The 20,080-nt window shown below is 47.9% G+C and overlaps 1 protein-coding gene across 3 annotated transcripts in view; it reads right to left on the bottom strand.

The window, feature by feature from the left end:
* RBM41 (RNA binding motif protein 41) overlaps window positions 1-20,080 on the bottom strand; it is a 41,807-nt gene extending 21,727 nt beyond the window's left edge. Inside the window, exons 1-7 of one of the 3 annotated variants that reach the window (XM_045029795.1) lie at window positions 19,950-20,074; window positions 16,644-16,760; window positions 15,842-16,034; window positions 15,290-15,494; window positions 12,954-13,348; window positions 10,750-10,897; window positions 3,685-3,817 (exon numbers count right to left, since the gene is read on the bottom strand). In XM_045029795.1, coding sequence (XP_044885730.1) covers window positions 3,685-3,817; window positions 10,750-10,897; window positions 12,954-13,348; window positions 15,290-15,494; window positions 15,842-16,034; window positions 16,644-16,760; window positions 19,950-19,957 — 1,199 coding nt within the window. In that variant the 5' untranslated portion in view covers window positions 19,958-20,074. Of the gene's footprint in view, window positions 1-3,684; window positions 3,818-9,601; window positions 10,332-10,651; window positions 10,898-12,953; window positions 13,349-15,289; window positions 15,495-15,841; window positions 16,035-16,643; window positions 16,761-19,949 lie in introns of those variants that run through there. The other 2 variants (XM_045029794.1, XR_006582131.1) reach the window with 2 other exon arrangements.

Genomic DNA, 20,080 nt, shown 5'->3' with positions numbered 1-20,080 from the left:
CCTGGCTCACAAAGTGGGGGGAGGGATAGCTCAGTGGTTTGAGCATTGGCCTGCTAAACCCAGGGCTGAGAGTTCAATCCTTGAGGGGGCCATTTAGGGATCTGGGGCAAAAATCTGTCTGGGGATTGGTCCTGCTTTGAGCAGGGGGTTGGACTAGATATGGGGTTCTCAAACTGGGGGTCGGAACCCCTCAGGGGGTCATGAGGTCATTGCATGGGGGGGGGTCACAAGCTGGCAACCTCTACTCCAAATTCCGCTTGCTTCCAGCATTTATAATGGTGTTAAATATATTAAACAGTGTGTTTAATTTATAAGGGGGGGTTGCACTCAGAGGCTTGCGATGTGAAAGGGGTCACCAGTAAAAAAGTTTGAGATCCACTGGACTTAGATGACCTCCTGAGGTCCCTTCCAACCCTGATATTCTATGAATGAATAATACTTTGCCTTAATACAGCATTTCCCTTCCAAAAATCTCAAAGCACGTTGCAAATGGAGGTTCAGGGAGGTTAAGAGACTTGCCCAAGGTCACACAATAAACCAGTAGCAGAGTTGCAATTAGAATCCTGTTCTCCTGATGCCCAGTCCTATGCTCTAACTATTACACAGTGGTGCTTCTTATTGCACTATGTGGCAGAGAGTGTAAGTTTTATAATTAATTAGAATTTCTTTAGTGCCTTCTGCCCAAGGACTTCTAGCACTAATTAATCCTCACAACTCTGGAATTTGGCACTTCTTATCCTCCTTTTACAGATGAGGAAAATGAATTACAGAGAGGTGAAACAATCTGTCATAGTTCGCACATTAGGCTAATGACAATCAGGATTAGACCCCATGTGTCCCTGTCTCACTGTGTTCTAAGCACTAGACTATGCTGGCACAGTAGACATTAGACAAACCAACATGTTTACTCTCCAAGTGGAATAAAATCCTCAGTAGGGGTTGGCAAGACTGAAGAGAATCCAGCTTCCCCTCCCATCAGATACATAATGGAGGTTGGTTCAGGCATCTACAATGCCTGCTGCCCTGATTTTCAAGGAAGGGTTTATCACCACTGCCTACATTTTAGTTCATGGGTCACAACAAACTAACAACACCATGCCTCACTGATACTGCAATTACATTACACACTACATCCATGTGATCAGCCTAACGCACAAGTAGAGCATGATATGTGAAGAAGAACTTCAAGACGTTGCAACGATGCAGTTTAGATAAGAAGTGCATCTTCAGGACTCAGCCACTGTGACCCAAACTACTAAAACCAACCTTGTACTTGTTAAAGGTTCAATCTTGGCACAAGCCCACAGCACTACTCCATTACTCCTCTAAAGCTTTGCATGTCCAATTCACCCATTTTTATAACTCCACACTTAATAGTCTGCAGTCAGGAGAGTTAATAAAAGGTGGCTCTTTGATATTGTGGTTGCCTTTGGGGAGGGAGGGGAGAATAATGAAAAATAACCAGAAAATTCCTTTCCCTCCTCTCATTGCCTGTCCTCCACATAGGTATCTATGTGCCAGCAACTTTGGGCCCCTCCATCCAATTCTCTTTTCATTCTTTCCTCTTGGTGTGGATGCATGAGACAGTTAGTCCTTCCCCTCCACCACACACCATGACAAGAAGGGTGAAGAAGTGTTGTAGGAAGGAAAGAGGGTCACTTTGTGGCTTTGTCACACCTCATTCTAGCTCACCCTAGATTAGTCCTACAGAAGATTTGGAAAGCATCCCTCTCTAGTTCTGGGGAAGGATTTTGCAATGAGCTTCCCACGTGAAATGATCTCAGTCTTAGAATTTTAACAGCTAGAGAGGCCTGCTGTCCCTCCCCCACTTCAATTTCACAGCCACTTCATGTTATCTCAAGAGAACCTGAAATAAGAGACCAAGCCATTGCTTTCCTCCCTCACCACACAGAGCAGGAAGGGGCTAAGGCTTCTGGTTTTCACTTCCTGAACCCCTCTGACTTTTCGGAAGAACTGTGGTTTTGTGTTCACAGCATTTGAAGAAATGATAGATAAAAAAAGGTGGGGGACAGAGGCAGAGAATCTATCTACAAATTGTTGCAGAGGAACAACCAAACCACGCCCTACCACGAGTGACTATCTGCTTTGCAGACGGCCTGCTGGAAACAGCAAAATTATTATTAGGTCTAATGGAAACCTAGAGGTTACATGGCATTTGTTCTGAGAGGAGAAATAGTAGAACAGGACAATGGGTAGTGCAGCAGCATCCAAGTAAGGAGAAATACCCACAGATGTACTGGAACTGCAGCTTAGGGAGAGAAAGGAGGGGAGGCTTGGTGATGCTCCTAGGAAAGACAGACATGAGCACCAAGACTAAGCAGGAAGATGGGAATGTGTGACTGGTGGGCCCCAAAGGAGTAGACATCTGATGTTCCCGGGCATCTGCCAGGCACAGAGGCATAACAGAAGAGGCAGGCACAGGAAGATGCAGAAGCAAGTTTTTACTATTTTCTAGTCTATGATAAACTCCTGGAAAATTAACTGCCAGTTCTAACATGCTTCTTCAATGTACACAGCACCTACTGCCATAGCTGCTCAGGGACATCTTTTTGGTGTTTAAGATACAGATTCCATGCCCTTCTCTACCCTCAGCAAAGGATGATGATCACATGGCATCTAGTATGATTACTACCAGCAGATACAATTAAAGCACAAGAGGTATAAACTAACCTAAACAAGAGCAAATAAGATCAGCAGACCTTGCATCATACCCTAAAGTTTGTTGAACTCAGGCTGTGGCAGACCTGAGTGACGGGTGGAGACTCTACTGAGAGAGCTAACTCTTGAGAATTTTACCCTAGGAACCAACTGCAAGAGCATTCAGCTGATCTTTATGCCTTTGGCAGGGGACAGGATGAGAGGTCATCTCTTAGAGAATGCTACTAAGTGTTAGGGATAAAAATATTTTAGATGATGTTACACTGAGGCAAATTTGATATTCTGTGGTTTAGAATAAAAAGTAACAAGTCAAATTTTAATTTTTTGAAGTTAGTTATATAATAAAAATTGAATTGAAATTCCTCACTGTAGAGAGTCAGGCCGTGTCTCTCTCTGCCATTGTTAATGAGAAGACATGAAACTGGCAATGAGGAAAGCCTATCTTCTTACATCACAGAATGAAAGATTAAAGAAAAGTCACGTTCTCTAAAACCACAAGCCATTTTAACATTCTGAAGGGAAGGGAGACAAGATGGGAAACTCATTACTACAAGTCTTCAGAAACAAGATCATGGACTTCTGATTTAATTTACTAACTTCAGGAGACATTTGTTTATTTTAAGCAAATACTCCTTGCCCCATGTACTGTACTGAAGCATGTGCTCTTGCTTACGGCTTCTAATTCACGCCAAATTACTTCACCTAAGCCAGAGACAATTATGTGAGGAACCCTGTGTATGGAACAGCCCTGAAAGTAAAAAGTCAGGAGTCCCTGGACCATGCACTGTATGTTTAAAATCAGCTTGTGGGAGGGTAAATCTTAGGATTTTGCACAGTGTGAAAGGAAAGAGGGAAAGGAAGAGAAGAGAAACCACAAGGAGAACCCTGTGTACATCTGAATCAGGATCCTTAAGTCCAGAACCCTGGGTCAATGACAACACTTGCTTGCAAGATCTGAATCTACGGTAGCAAAACCATATCTGGGGTGAATTCTTAGCTTGTTACCTGAGCATACGGTGAAGTTTGTGAGGTGTCATTCCAGCACCATTATCTGTGAAAGTCAAACAAAGCTCCCCCTTGATCTCCACAACATCAATGCAGAGAAGCTTAGCCGTCACACCTGGATCTGAGGCATTGTCTGTGAAAGGAAAAAACATGGCCAGTTAGGCATATTCATTGTCCTCAACTATTCCTGACACACAGATCATCTCCTCAGATCTTGGAAATGAAAGCATTCTTGAACTCTCCTTCTCCCAAATACAGGGAAATGTCTGATAGAGGATGTACCATAAGAACATAAGAAAGGCCATATTAGGTCAGATCAAAGGTCCAAATAGCCCAGTATCCTGTCTTCCAACAGCAGCCAATGCAAGGTGCTTCAGAAGGAATAAATAGAACAGGTAATCATCAAGTGATCCATCCCCTGTCATCCAGTCCCAGCTTCTGGCAAACACAGGCTAATAGCCATAGATGGACCTATCCTCCATGAAGTTAACTAGTTCTTTTTTGAACCCTGTTATAGTCTTGGCCTTCACAACATCCTCTGGCAAGGAGTTCCACGGGTTGAATGTGCGTTGTGTGAAGAAATACTTCCTTTTGTTTTAAACCTGCTGCACATTAATTTCATTTGGTGACCCCTAGTTCTTGTCTTATGAGGACTAAATAACACTTCCTTATTTACTTTCTACACACCAGTCATGATTTTATAGACCTCTATAATATCCCCAACTTAGTCATCTCTTTTTCAAGCTGAAAGGTCCCTGTCTTATTAATTTCTCCCATATTCCCCAAAACTGCTTATCACAAGAAAAGAGCTTCTTATCTGAAGAAGGGTGTGTAAATATAAATTATACATACAGAGAATTGTGTTATACGATAGTACTCCTGTAAAGATTTAAACAGAATGAGATTGGGAGGGGACATATTTTTTATGAGTGAGGAAACCACAAATGAGTTATGCAAGCCAACTCGAACAATTGCCAATAAAATCAACCCCAAATGCCATCCTTGTGTATTCTGTATGTGCTATATGCATTACAGAAGAACTGTTTTGAAAATGGTTTAGAAATAAAAATGTTATTGGAATCCTTGCATTGTAAACCCAGGTACCATGGTTACCTTCAGTTCACTTATATACAGCTTAGAGGAAGTCAATGTGAATTTCTCAAAAAGGGGCCTTTTCTATACATAAAAAGATCATGATTTTAAGACTGATATCTTGAGACCTTCCAGGGCTTGAAGGAAGTGTCCCAAGAGGAAGCTCTCTTGTAATCCTGAAGGGTCATAAAATATCAGCCCTTAAGTCCATGCAGGACTGATCACAGCCAATCTTGAGCATCAGGCGGGTAGAATTTGAGAGAACTGGTGACGGGAATGCTGCATGTGAGGTGAAAGCAAGAATCATGTGAGCAGGATGCGTAAAAAAAAAATTAAGATGACTGGCTACTTGCAGCTGCTCCGAAGTTTGTACAGTTGGAAACTGTGCTGAAGAAACATGGACTGACGGTCAGAGGAGGCAGTCAAAGAATGTATGATAATTGTAAAACCACAGTAATCTAGTCTATAAGTAGACACACACCACAAAAGTGATGATAATATTCACTGTATCATGGGTTAAGTAGTGATCATGCCCCTTTGACTGCCATTATTCCATCTCACCTGGATTTATTCTAAAATTCCAAATTTCTGAGCAGGTTCAAACAGCCAACACTTTGGGTTTTTTAAATTGCCTGTCCTAGAACATTTCATCCTTCTACACCCAATTGTGGAAATTTCCATTGAATCATGCCTACCTGAGGCACAGGACATGTAAAGTTCAATCCCCAGATGCCACAAGAGAGGTTTGCACTACCCTATGCTAGCCTGCTTATGACTCCTTGTCCTCAGTACTTGCTCAGAGTTTTCTCAAGCAGCATGAAACCACAGCTTTACTGCTGTCCTTAGGGTTCCGAATAGCAACAGCAAAATGTTCTTAATTTTACATTCTTGCTGCTGGACAAGACACAGAGACACTGAAGCCATCTGTCTGCAGACTCAGATAGGCATTGCTGCACCAGTCACATTCAGGTCAATAAGAGCTTCAAACATGAGGGTCAAGAATTGCATCACTGTTAAATGAGGAGGGAGCTGAGACTCAGATGGCTGTTTCCCCTCTCCCTGGCAGAGCTGCCCTGCCCTGCCCAGCACATGCACAGTAACTTAGCACAGTGGTTCTCAACCATTCCAGACTACTATACCCCTTTCAGAAATATGATGTGTCCTGCATATCCTAAGTTTCTCCTCACTTAAAAACTCGGGCTTCGTCTTTCTGCCCTGGGCCCCAGTAAGTCTAACACTGGCACTGGTGACCCCATTAAAATGAACTCAACCAGTTTGAGAACCACTAATATAGTATATAGAACCGGTACCAGTACCATGAACACCCTCCCCAGTGCCCTCCAACCCCTGTGCCCTGCCCCCGCCCCCAGCACAGCTAGTCCTGGAAACCCTCCCCAGTGCCCTCCAACCCCCTGCCCCGCCCCCCCAACACAGCTACTAGTGTCCTGAACACCCTCCCCAGTGCCCTCCAACCCCCTGCCCCGCCCCCCCAACACAGCTACTAGTGTCCTGAACACCCTCCCCAGTACCCTCCAACCCCCGCCCCCAGCACAGCTACCGGTGCCCTGGACACCCTCCCCGGTACCCTCCAACCCTCCCCCCCCCAGCACAGCTACCGGTGCCCTGGACACCCTCCCCAGTGCCCTCCAACCCCCGTGCCCTGCCCTGCCCCTGCCCCCAGCACTGCTACCGGTGCCCCGGACGCCCGCCCCCAGCACAACTAGTCCTGAACACCCTCCCCAGTGCTCTCCAACCCCCGTGCCCTGCCCCGCCCCCAGCACAGCTACCGGTGCCCTGGACACCCTCCCCGGTACCCTCCACCCCTCCCCCCCCCAGCACAGCTACCGGTGCCCTGGACACCCTCCCCAGTGCCCTCCAACCCCCGTGCCCTGCCCTGCCCCTGCCCCCAGCACTGCTACCGGTGCCCCGGACGCCCGCCCCCAGCACAACTAGTCCTGAACACCTTCCCCAGTGCTCTCCAACCCCCGTGCCCTGCCCCGCCCCCAGCACAGCTCCCGGTGCCCTAGACACCCTCCCCAGTGCCCCCCGAGCATCCCCAGTGCCTAGCCGGCCTCACCCAGCAGCTCGGCCATGGCGCTGAAGGGCCGCGTGTGGCTGGTGCTGTTGCTCTGCAGGTAGCGCGGGCTCATCTGCGGGGAAAGCGATAGAGCGGGGCAGTTAGGGCCGGGCTCCCGCAGGCCGGGCCCCGCCGCCCCGGACCCGGACCCGGACCCCCACCTACCGCGCTGAGGCGGATGCCCTGCTCCGTGTTCAGCCTCCGGGCCATGGCGGCCCAGCGCTCCGCGCCGCGGGCTCCAGCGGGAGAAAGCGGGGAGCCGCGCAGTGACAGCTCCAACTGCAGCAACGCCGAGAGCCCCCTTCTCTCTCAACCACAGCAATATGGCGGCCCCCACCCCGGAGGTCCCGTCCCGTGTCGTACAGCAACATGGCAGCCCCCGCTAGGAGCTCGCCGCCGTACAGCAACATGGAGGTCTTAACGTCCTGCGCTACAGCAATACGGATTCCCCCTTCACTCCGCAGTACAGAAAGATGGCAACCTCCAAAGGGACACTTCCACGTCCGTACAGCAACATGGCGGCCTTCTCACCTATCCTAGTGAGAGATCCCCCACATGGGGCTCCCTAAAGGCCTGGAGCGATTTGCATACCCGCCGCCTGGGGCAGCAGCCCTTCTCTGATTCCGGGCGCTGCCTGTAACTAGGATTCCCATATGTCCAGGTCAGGAAACCAATTTCTATCAGGGAAGATTTTTGAAATGAGTAAATGTCCATGATTTTGCCAGCTGTACTTACGCACTGCTGCTGCACGCCCAGAAAGTGGCAGCTGCGAGTTGGGCACCCATAGGGTGACCAGATGTCCCAATTTTATAGGGACAGTCCCAATATTTGGGTCTTTTTCTTATATAGGCTCCTACTACCCCCCAGCCCCTGTCCCAATTTTTCACACTTGCAGTCTGGTCACCCTAGGCACCCAGCTCCGAAGGCACTGCCTCCACCAGAACCCCCTACCCCAGCTCTCCCTCCCCAGCATTGTCCTCTATTTGGGAATTTGAAATACAGTAACCCCCTAACCCTACTCCTATGTACTGCCAAGCTCTAGCGATCAAAAATCATGAGTCAGACCCCAAAAAATCATGTGTTGTTTTGTTTTTTTTAAGGACTATATTGTGTTTTTTGGTCTGTCTTGATTTTTGAACTTACCCTACCCTATCTCAGTGCATGCATGTAACAATTAATGAACCCCACTTGCCCAGATGTATTAGGTAAGGTGATTTTGGCCCCTGATGCTGGAGCTCTCACCCTATCTGCCTGCCCCCTGTCCAGCAATTAATCCTATCCCCCAGTCCCACTATCAGTTCTGTATGATCACTGAAGTATGCAGACATTCAGGGAAGCATGGGCAGGAAAGGTGTAACCTGAATTTAAAAACTTGCCAATGAAAGGAAACAAAATAGATAATCTAGACCTACCTCTGGCATGTCCCTCTGTTTTCTACTCTCCTGTAAAGTGGAAGGAAATTCCACCTTCTCCGCTCCCTATGAAATTAAATTTAAATCCCAGCCAGTGTTGAGCTTGGAACCATCCCCACTGTGACGCACAAACATTCCGTGGCAATGTGAACTAAGCAGGCTGGGGCCACCAGACAAGGCCCCAAAGGAACTCTGGTGTTTGAAGAATCCAAGAATGCGCCTCAGCCATTGTGCCTATCACGCTGCTGTTTTGAAGAATTAAGCCTCCAGAGTTTGTAAGGACAAAGGTGGTCAGGACCAAAGCCAGAGAGCTCTGTTGTACCTTGTAGTGTAGAGCACTCTTCAAGACTGGATGTAGTAACACTTCTGCATTCTGCTTTTGTTTTGCATCAAAGCCACCCCCAGCCCGCCAGCATTGCAAGTAGGACACTACACATCACTCCATTTGATGTTTGAACTCAAGCCTGGATTTTGCACATGGCACATGATGAAAGGCTACCGAGAGCTGACAATAGCCAGAAAAAAATCAAACTGACCGGCTAGGGGTAGACTAGACAAGGGGAGAAAAAAGCAACAGACAGTAGGGATACTAGCTGGATGCTTGCGGAAGGAACCAGCTGTTATAGGGAATTTGCATCCCTTCTGGGTGTGTGGCAGGTGTTGCACAGCTCATCTCTGTTAAAGCCATGAAATCTAGTTCCATCAATCAGAGGGCAAGGGGATCTCAAATGCTTCTCTACAAAGACAGTCGGGTTGGTGGGGAAGAAACATTGCAATAGCCTGCCATATTTATTGATAGAGGAGGCTATTCCTGAAGAAAATAGCATAATTCTCAGAAAGCAATTCAACATTTATATCAAGAACAGCATCTGCAGTGAGACTAGCTGGGAAAAATTACAAAGGCTACCAATCTTTGTGCTTCGGGGCTTTAGTGGATCAAGAGTGAGGGGTCAAGTCATTTTCCCAGTCACATAGCACAGCATAATCAAATACACTGATGTAATCGTGTGGCTATGGGATGAGGGGAGGGGCATTTATGTCTTTCTCCTGAACCTACCACTGCTATCCACTGTCAGAGACAGGCTCCCAGACCAGACCGACCATTGCTGGTCTGCTCCAGTACAGTAACTTGTGAGGAAGAAGTGAAATCTGCTGTTATTATCTAGAGGCTGCAAAGCACAATATACCTGGTCCTAAAAGAAAGGCCCTACGTAGAAGGCTTCTACAGTCTCCAAAAAGATTTCCAGACAAAGGAGATGATGGATGCAGCTCTCCTGCAATACTGAGAGGGCAAAAGGCTGAGGACCATCTGGGAAACTGAGACATGCACTAGGAAAACACAAACTTGAACACGTTTATTTACATATTCTCCCCCCTTAAATGCCATTCAGATGGCAGCACCAAAATACAGATATAAACAAGCGGGAACAGCTACCACTTACCCTGGAGGTGGTGACAAAACAGGCATCCTGTACAAACAGCATAAAGCTATTTGTTTAAACTATATACGGATTGGAATACAGCATAGGACTCAGCCCTCAGAATATGCTGCATGGTATGAGTGTTCAAACACACAGCAATTTAAGATCCTCAGACTCCTTCAGACCAGTGTCTGTTACCAAGCCACTGACCTCAGCATTCCTTCTGCCTTACACCAGGCGAGGTTGCCTCTGTTCCTGTCATCCCAAGAGTCACCTCTGTCCCATGCTGAGTGGGGCTGCCTCTAGCTTTCCTCTGCATCTCACTTGAAGGAACTTAGCTCCCAGGACTCCCCTGCCCCATGCTGGGACTTATATACCTGAATGTTGAGCTCAGAATCAGAGCATTAAAGGACTGTTCCAACAACTGAGTAACCATAGTCCATGAGGATCCACACACGCCCCACAGATTACTTGTCCATTAGTTGATAGTGGGTTTCTCTGCACTGTCTGTGGCACACGAGCTGTGGGAGGCAGAGTCAACACTTGATGACTGCACCTTACTTTTCCCAAACTCTATCACCAGCGTTTTCCCCATCAGGCTATAGCCGTTCACCAGCAGCATTGCTTCCCGTGCAATCTCAACACCTGGAACAGGAGAGTAAAGTGAGATCAAGTTACAGGGCACATATAACTGCTCTTACAACCAGCTCTGCTCTCAAGCCCACTGGGTTGAAGCACAGACCTCGGGACCATGTGGTCTTCTCCTGGCTATTTCTAGCTCTTGTGCACTGTTATACAGCATAGTGCTGGGAGCTCATTGGTAGAGCAGTGTGTGGGGAATGCCACCACTGAGTGAACATATGACACTGAATCCCCCTTATTCTATGGGAGGGCTGGAATTCGTCACTGGGGCAGTGTGGGGATGCTGAGGTCAGATAAGCATGGTGGCCAAATTCCCCTCCTACCTCAGGGAGCGTAGCCCTTCCAGCACAGTGCACTGTAGAGCTGACACTGCACCGTCACTCATCAGGAAAGGTCTGCGAGATGCAGCTAAGCGACTCACTGGGAAAGGTGATGAAGGCCTGGCCCCTCATGCGGCCACTCAGCAGGCGGAACTGGATCGGTGGGCCATCCTTCTCCTGGAACCGAGCAAACAGTGAGACCAGCTCCCTCACTGTCACCCGAGTGCTCAGGTTCTTCAAATACAGCACCTAATCAGCCCCCAGAACAATAGCAGGGACAGAGAAAGAGTCACCACAGCCTTGTGTGAGAAGGGCCATCTCTATACAGCTAACTCCCCTCTCTCTCCCACAGCCCCTCTGCCACACACCAGAAGGGGTTGGCCCTGCCTCTCTCGCCCCCCTTACAGCCCCCCACCCCACACGGTGAGGGGCTAGCCCTGCCCCTCTTGCCCCTCTACAGCCTCCTTGCCCCACACAGGGAGGGGCTGGCCCTGCCCCTCTCATTCCCCCTACAGCCTGCTTTCCCCACATGGCGAGAGGCTGGCTCTGCCCCTCTCACCCCCTCCAGCCCCTTCTGCTCCACATGGGGAGGGGCTGGTGCTGCCCCTCTCACCCCCTCTACAGCCCTCTCGCTGCCCCACACTGGTGGTTGTATGTTTATAAGACAGAGATGGGCATATATAGGAGGGCATCTTATGGCTTTTTTGAGGCTGTATCATGCTATATCTACATCGGTTCTTGTTGGCTCCAGTTATTTATATCATGAGCTCTTGCTGCCTGTTAAACAAGGTTTAAACATAGCATTGCGGGAAGGCATTCAGATTGCTCATGACTTGTTATGGAGGCGGCACTATGTTTCTCTAGGTCTCTGAGAGCCAGAGATCTTCCTCCCGCTATAGTCCATCTGGGGCTGGGTTTGAAGCATGGCTGGCAGTTAGGTATCCTAGGAGTATTTAAGCAGAGGAATCTCTTTTGTCGACTCCAAAAAGCATCTTTATTCTCCCAGCAGAGGAGACTATTTCTCCTTTGGCTGGGAGGCAACTGCACACACTCATTTGGTGATGCTCCATCATTAGCAAGCAGGAATCTTTACCCATTAGGATTCTGCCCACTAGCCCCTTCTGGCCCTGGAATCCAGAAATCTAATACAGGTGCCAGAACAGTGTCCCCAGAGCTCTGTGTTAGGGCACAGAATCATAGGACTGGAAGGAACCTCAAGAGGTCATCTAGTCCAGTCCCCTGCACTCATGGCAGGACGAAGTATTATCTAAACCATTCCTGACAGGTGTTTGTCTAACCTGCTCTTCAAAATCTCCAATGATGGAGATTCCACAACCTCCCTAGGCAAATTATTCCAGTGCTTAACCACTGTGACAGTTAGGAAGTTTTTCTTCATGTCCAACCTAAACTACCCTTGCTGCAATTTAAGCCCATTGCTTCTTGTCCTATCCTCACAGGTTAAGAAGAACAATTCTTCTCCCTCCTCCTTGTAACAGCCTTTTATATACTTGAAAACGGTTATCATGTCTCCTCTCAGTCTTCTCTTCTCCAGACCAAACTACCCAATTTTTTCCAATCTTCCCTCATAGGTCTTGTTTTCTAGGCCTTTCATCATTTTTGTTGCTCTTCTCTGGACTTTCTCCAATTTGTCCACATCTTTCCTGAAATGTGGCACCCAGAACTGGACAAAATACTCCAGTTGAGGCCTAATCAGCGCGGAGTAGAGCAGAAGAATTACTTCTCGGGTCTGGCTTACAACACTCCTGCTAATACATCCCAGAATGATGTTTGCTTTTTTTGAAACAGTGTTACACTGTTGACTCATATTTAGCTTGTGGTCCACTATGACCCCAAGATCCCTTTCCACAGTACTCCTTCCTAGGCAGTTACTTTCCATTTTGTACGGGTGCAACTGATTGTTCCTTCCTAAGTGGAGGACTTTGCATTTGTCCTTATTGAATTTCATCCTATTTACTTCAGAGCATTTCTCCAATTTGTCCAGATCATTTTGAATTTTAATCCTATCCTCCAAAGCACTTGCAACCTCTCCCAGCTTGGTACTGTCCGCAGACTTTATAAGTGTACTCTCTATGCCATTATCTAAATCATTGATGAAGATACTTAACAGAACTGATCCCTGTGCAACCGCACTCGATATGCCCTTCCATCATGACTGTGAACCACTGATAATTACTCTCTGGGAACGGTTTTCCATCCAGTTTTCCACCCAGCTTATATGGTACAATAACAATTGGGAAGGGGGAACATACCCAGTTTATTACCTTCAGCTTGACGTTTACCATACCTTGCTTGGCTCTCCCGGCTCGTAGGAGGAAAACCGGGAGATGCTCCTGATCTCCTCCTCCGAGAGACGATTCTTGCGGATCTCCTCTTCTGGGATGAACTCCACGGGCTCCTTTACAGTTGCAGACCCCAGTGTGGGTTGCTGGACCACAGTCCCCGCTGCCTTAATCGCGGGGAGGCTGGGACCTCCATACTGTTCTGTCTGCTCTCCCTGGTCCGGAAGCTGTGTGGTACCCTTAACCACAGGTCCACTTGGGGAGGGGAAGCAAGGCAAGCATGGATCACATTTTGTAGAGTGGGATTCCCCAGGTAATGGCTTTTTTAGCATCTCTTGACAGACAGTCTCCAAGTGACCCATGGGGTCCTTTTCATTCACCATCCTCTTCTGAGCTTCATCTAATCCACAGTAAAGAAATATGGTGACATGACAAAACCCACCACCACCACCACAAGTAAATGAAAAGATCGCTGGATAGAGCTAGAGCCTGGGCCCCAAAGACAGGAAGTTCTGCTGTGGGGCAGCTCAGTCCAGCCTCCGGCAGGAGACTGGGGGTTACTGAAAGGCAAAATGTAGGCTGCCAGCAGTAACTGATGGTATTACAGATTAGACCAGGTTTCCGGGAAGAACAGCAACTCTACCAGAATGTTTTCTATGACTCTCATTCCCAACTCAATTATCCTGTGGACTTTATAATCTGCCACTTGATTTCAATATGTTCCAGAGATCAGCACACTGACTGGTTCCCCTGCGCTCCAGCTAGCAGAGAGCTTTCTCCACCTGGTCCGTGCTTATAGCTAGTGAAGCTTATTTCCTGCCATGCAGCTTTTTAAAATGTTATTTTGAACAAACACGTTTTGTTGAGCTTTCAGGGACACTAGCAGGTTAAAAATCAGGGATTTAAAGGAGCTTCCTTGCCTGGATTACCAATAACATCTGCCTTCGTTTATTTAATGGAAGCAAGGGCAAAAATGAAACTTTCCCCCCATCCATGTAGCATTAAATAGGGTGCTTTTTTACTGTGTTGGTGTCCCAGCAGAGTGCAGTGTAACACCAGAGGGGTTAGTCCACGGGCAGCTGCACTTCCTGGATGCTGCAGCTGTAGGTGGGAATGGAGAATCAATGTCATTAGATTGTCAGCTCTTTGGGGCAAGGACCATCTTTCCGTACTGTGTTTGTACAGTGCCTAGCACAATGGGGCCCTGGTCAATGACCAGGGCTCCTAACCACTCTAACAATACAAACAACAACAACAACAGTAATCAAAGGGCATTTTTAAAAATAAGTCGTGAAAAGCACCTGCTTTAAACAGGTATCAGAGGGGTAGCCATGTTAGTCTGGATCTGTAAAAGCAGCAAAGAATCCTGTGGCACCTTATAGACTAACAGACGTTTTAGAGCATGAGCTTTCGTGGGTGAATTCACCCATGAAAGCTCATGCTCTAAAACGTCTGTTAGTCTATAAGGTGCCACAGGATTCTTTGCTGCTTCTGCTTTAAACAGTTTTTCTAACAAACGAAACCTAATTGTTAGGCTTGCAATACCCCTTTAAATGTGACCCTCGCTATGATCTGGTCTATGATGCGTTTCTGCGGTCGCCTAGGGCAGTGCTAGATACCGCTGCCTAAGGGTCAGATTGTGAGAAAGAATACAACAAAGAGGCAGGAGAAAAGTGATGCTCAGGTGAGAGGGAGTGTGGAGAAGTGGAGAGGGTCCTGGGCTGGGAATCAGGACACCTGGGTTCTAGTTCTGACTCTGCCACTGACCCTGCTGAGTGACCTTGGCCAAGTCACTTTCCCGCTCAGTTTCCGTCCCACCCTGTGTCTGTCTTGTATATTTAGCCAGATAGAAATTCAGGATATGGACAGTCTTACTATGTGTATTCACTCTGCCTAGCACAATAGGCACTGATTTTGGTTGGCCCTCTAGGCACTACAGCAGTATAAATAATTAATAAGAGAACCAGGTTACATGCTGCTATTATATATACAGGCTGAACTCTGTCTCCAGCTACACCCATGCCATCCCAGTGAACCAACTGTGTTGCACAGCTGTCAGAGAGCGCCGAATTCAGCCTGCCAGTGGGGGAGTGTTCATTCCGACAGTGGCTCTGTGCTAGAAAGTCCTTTCTTTAAATCGTCGGTTCATGCAAGATGCTCTGGGAAAAAGGAAAATAGCTCCTCCCCTCGCATCACATGGTCCAGAAGTAGAACCATTTCTTCAGGGAGAAAGGGCAAGAAGGACACACCCCAGATCTACGTTCACAGAACACTTGCTCCTGCACTTCCTGGTGCTCAGTGAAGTTACTCCCACCCTGATGGCATTGGGGAGCCCATATACCTTGGTGGTAGAGTGCCCGCAGGAAGGAGTGACGGTCCGTCCCCTGGAAGAGCGCATTCTCAATCTCCATCTCCCGCCGGCTCAGCTGTTTGCTGCCAGCAAACCTCTGCGGAAGGGACAAAATGCGCTGGCGCTCTGTGATCTTCTCCTGGATGGCTCGCAGCCGTTCCCGCATGGCTTCAGGGGCTGCTCCCAGCCCAGAGCCCTGAAATGCAGTAGCAGCATTGCTTAGGAGAAAACCCACCCAATTCACACTAGAGGGGCACTGATTAGCGACAAGAGTAGTTCTGTTTATACCGATTTATATCTGTGGATATAAGTTTTGTATCTGCACAGAGCTCTATCTATTTGTGAATGCAGCTCTGTGGAACGTAGACATACTGTTAGCCATTCCTTAGTAGAATGCTTAAGGTGCCTTAAAAGCTGCAATTTATTATTGGCTATTATTAATACCCTCTGCAGAGCTTTGGACTCCAGACTCCATTATGTTCTAGAGGGCCCTCTATGCTGGATTCCAGGTTCCTGCAGTTGCTAGTAAAGCTCCTTCCCCACCTTATCTGCTGAAGCATGGTTCTTCCAGAGCAGGATCTCTGAGTCTGAGAGCCCCAGTTCCCGAAGAGAGGCTGTTTCTTGCTCACTCTCCTGCAGTGCCTGGAACTGCGATAAGGTCAGAGTCCCTGCCGCCTCCTCTCCAAAGGGCTTGTAAAGAGCAGCTGGGGCGAAGCATCGTCGCTTGGACACGCACCTGCAACACAAATCAACAGCAAAGTGAGAAGTCCTTAGGGCTCAGAAGTTAAAGGGGGGGGGGGGGGAGTAGGATCCTGGCCATTATATAAACCTGGACATGCTCTCACCACCAGCAGCCTAGCATGGGCACCAGAGATGCTGTGCTTCTGAAGGTGCTGTTCTCTCTAACCTGGGCACATTCCACATTCTTTTACCTGATACTATAAGATTATAAGGCAGGGGCGCATCAAGCAGTGTATATTTCTATTATGTACAGTGTCACCTAGTGGCTGCAAAATCTAACTACACCATGTGTTTGTATGATGAGAATGCGGGGAGAAAGAACCATGCTCCAGTGCTCCCTGAGAGTCATGCTCCAGTGCTCACTGCTTGAGTGAGAGACAGCACAGGAAGCTCTGCTTGTGCAACCTGTCTCCATGTGTTTGTCAATGACTCACCTACACCAATATCTTCTCATCGTCTGCATGCTTCAGCATTAATGCTGTTGTACTGCTGGTGGTGCTGCCCTCAATAATCTGTATGTGCTCTGTCTGCCAGCACCCAAGGGCCGGCAAGGGCAGCCTTTAGTTGTGCTTTGCTGGGAAATGCTGGCTAGTTCAATACTTACTGTTCAATGGAGACAGCAGTATCAAGCTGATGATGAAGGAGGCTCTTCAGCTGCCTCTCTCCTTCTGTCTCCAAATCCTCCAGGAGAAGATCATCGCTAGACAGGCTGCTGTTGACCCTGTGTGTGGAAACACAACAGAGGGAGTCAGTAAGTTACAGAGAGTGCTTTACTCCCTCCCCACAACCACATCTACCATATTTATAATTCTACAGATATTCTGTCTTTCAGCCCTTTATCAGAACACTAGGGAAGACAATGTGACAGTACAGATGGGCTATAAAGCATAAGATGGAACTAAAAATAACCTTCATGGCAGAACTCTCACTGATGTCAATTAGAAAGGCACACAGATGATTTTTGGAAAATTAAAAATATCCCAGGAGCACTTTTTTTTATTCACATTCAATCCTGTAATTTTTATTTATGGAAGATCTATTTAAAAAAAATAATCCTGCCTAGCTTCAAATGACTCAGTGCGAACCCCCTCTCCAAAATAAAAAATACAGCCATCAGAGTCCGTCAAAGCAAGCAGAAAGTTGGCAGCATGCTTGAACATAGTTATAAACTTGATTATCAATCTGCCTTTCTAAGGGAGAACTTGCTCCACACATGGCACATTGCCTTGCACTTGTTATTTCATACAGAACTTTAAAGGACATTGACATCTACTGTTCTGCGGCTTTTTGTTTCCTTCTCTCAGTGCCTGTGCCAAGGTCAGAATAGGGGGAGGGAAGAAATAGTTGATACACTTCTCAAGCCCAACTCCCAATCTTAGAGGCACAGGATGTTCCTGCAAAAGTTATGAACAGTGAAATGATTAACAATGCAGAGGTCTAAACACTTACTAAGATTCAGGCTTTAATACTTTATTGGTATGAATGGAGCTGCTAACACCTCTCCTAGGGCAATTGTTTCAGGCTGCCTCTAAACTCAGGCAGACAGCCATGCACTGCGGATCATTTGGGCAAACAGCCCAGTGTTGGGTGAAGATTTCTTCACAACAATCACTGCTAGAAACTTCACCTGGTTTTAAATGAAAGCTTAGAAAGTGCTAAGAACATAAGAACAGCCATACTAGATCAGACCAATGGTCCATCTAGCCCAATATCCTGTCTCTGACGGTGGCTGGTGCTAGATGCTTCAGAGGGACTGAAAAAGACAGGGCAATTTCAAATGATCTATCCCAGGGGTTCTCAAACTTCATTGCATTGCGACCCTCTTCTGACAACCAAGTTACTACATGACCCCAGGAGGGGGCCGGAGCCCAAGCCCGGCCACCTTGAGTGGGGGGAGAGGGGGCCACAGCCCAACCCCCACCATCTTGAGTGGGGGTGAAGCTCAGGCTTCAGCTTCAGCCCTGGGTTCCAGCAAGTCCAATGCTGGCCCTGGAGACTCCATTAAAATGGGGTCCCATCGCACAGTTTGAGAACCACTGATCTCTCCCATTGTCCAGTCACAGCTTCTGGCAGTCAAAGGTTTAGGGCCACCCAGATCACGGAGTTGTGTTCCTGACCATCTTGGCTAACAGCCATTGATGGACCTATCCTCCATGAACTTATCTAATTCTTTTTTGAACTCAGTTATACTTTTGGCCTTCACAACCACCCCTGGCAATGAGTTCCACAGATTGACTGTGCATTGGGTGAAGATGTACTTTCTTACGTTTGTTTTAAACTTGCTGCCTACTAATTTCATTAGGTGACCCACAGTTCTTATGTGAAGGGGTAAATAATACTTCCCTATTCACTTTCTCCACACCAGTCATGATTTTATAGACCTCTGTCACATCTGCCCTTAGCTGTCTCTTTTCTAAGCTAAACAGGCCCAGCATTTTTAATTTCTCCTCACACAGAAGCTGTTCCATACCTCTAGTCATTTTTGTTGCTCTTCTCTCAGTACTTTTCCCAATTCTAATATATATTTTTTTGAGATGAGGCAACCAGAACTACATGCAGTATTCAAGGCGTGGGCATATGGATTTATATAGTTGCATTATGATATTTTGTTTTACTATTTATTATCGGTATGATGTGCCAACTTAGTATGACCCCTCTCTGTGTTAAATAGGAACTTTCTTTTTTAAAATCTCTACTTGGTTTTGCCCTTGCCAAAGACTCCCCCCATCTCACCGTCATTTACTGTATTTAACTGGAGTAAAAATTAACACAGAAGTTTTTAGGGTATTGCATCAGTGATACTGAACTTTGGTAGCAAATGGATACTGCTCAAACCTCTCACTGCAGAGCAGACAGGCTGGCCTCACTCACTCCAGGGGGTGACGGGATCATGAAAGATTGCAAGGTGGCCAACCCAAAGCCTCAAAAATCATGACTTGGGCCACCCACTGTAATAATTAGATTTATTTTAAAATAATAAATACTGGGCATTTTATTTGTGTTGAGGTTTAAGATCCTTTAGGGCAAACTCGCTTGGTGTTTTCAAGCTTTTCTCTGCCATCACAAGAGCTAGTACCTTTTTTTAAAATGGAAGCTGAGATATTGTTGCCCTCTCTTGATTCCCGGAACTGGGGCTTTAAGAAAAACACTAAGAATTGTAGGACTCACAATAAAATCACAAGAGCTGGCAATGCTGGAATTCACATACAGGCTGTTTGCATTAGAGGAATCTCATAGGAACTTGCATACAAGGAAATCATCCCCCCAGATCACCTTCAACCCCCCTTCTTCTCCCCCAGAGCACCTCAACTCCCCGTCCATCCTTCCTTCCTGCCCCCAAATTCCCCCTCTTCCTCTAGAGCACCCCAACCCTCATTTCCCCTCACCTGAGCATCCTCAACCCCAAGTCATCCTTCCCCATCCTCTCCCTTCCTCCCCAGAGCACCCCAACTCTGCAGCCCCCAGCACCCGCTATCCTTCTGCCCTGCTGCCTCCCATCTCCCCTCCCTTCTGCTCCCAGAACACCCCCATCCTTCCAACCAGCCCCCCACCCTCTTCCTCCTTCGGAGCACCCTCAACCCCTAGTCCTCATCTTCCCCCCACCTGAGCATCCCCCAACACCCAGTCATCATCCTTTTCCCATCCCCTCCCTTCCAGAGCACCCACAACTCTGCAGGCCCCAGCACGCCCCAACCCTCTTCCTTTCCCTCCCACCTCCAGAGCAACCCCTACCGCAGAGCACCCCACTCCCACTTCCTCCCACAGAGCCACCCCTATTCTGCCCATCTCCCCGCCCTCCAGCTGCCCGAACCCAGCAGCAGCCCAGGCCCTGGCTGCCCCCGGGGGAGTCACGAGCGCCCAGCTGCGAGATCCGAGACACCTCGCCCCGCCAGGAACCCTCCCCTCTCACCTCCGCATGGCTCCGGCCCCCAGCACCTCCCGCTCCCCCAGCCAGCTCAAGGCCTGGACTGCAACTCCCAGAGCACCGTGCGGCGGGGCGGGGCGGGGCGGGGCGGGCTCCAGGGGCTGCTGGTTGTTGTA

This window comes from Mauremys mutica, chromosome 9 (assembly GCF_020497125.1).
Source record: "Mauremys mutica isolate MM-2020 ecotype Southern chromosome 9, ASM2049712v1, whole genome shotgun sequence".
In the NCBI taxonomy this organism is placed as follows: domain Eukaryota; kingdom Metazoa; phylum Chordata; order Testudines; family Geoemydidae; genus Mauremys; species Mauremys mutica.
The sequence above is the reverse complement of the archived record's forward strand: the minus strand, read 5'-3'. Positions and strand labels throughout refer to the sequence as shown.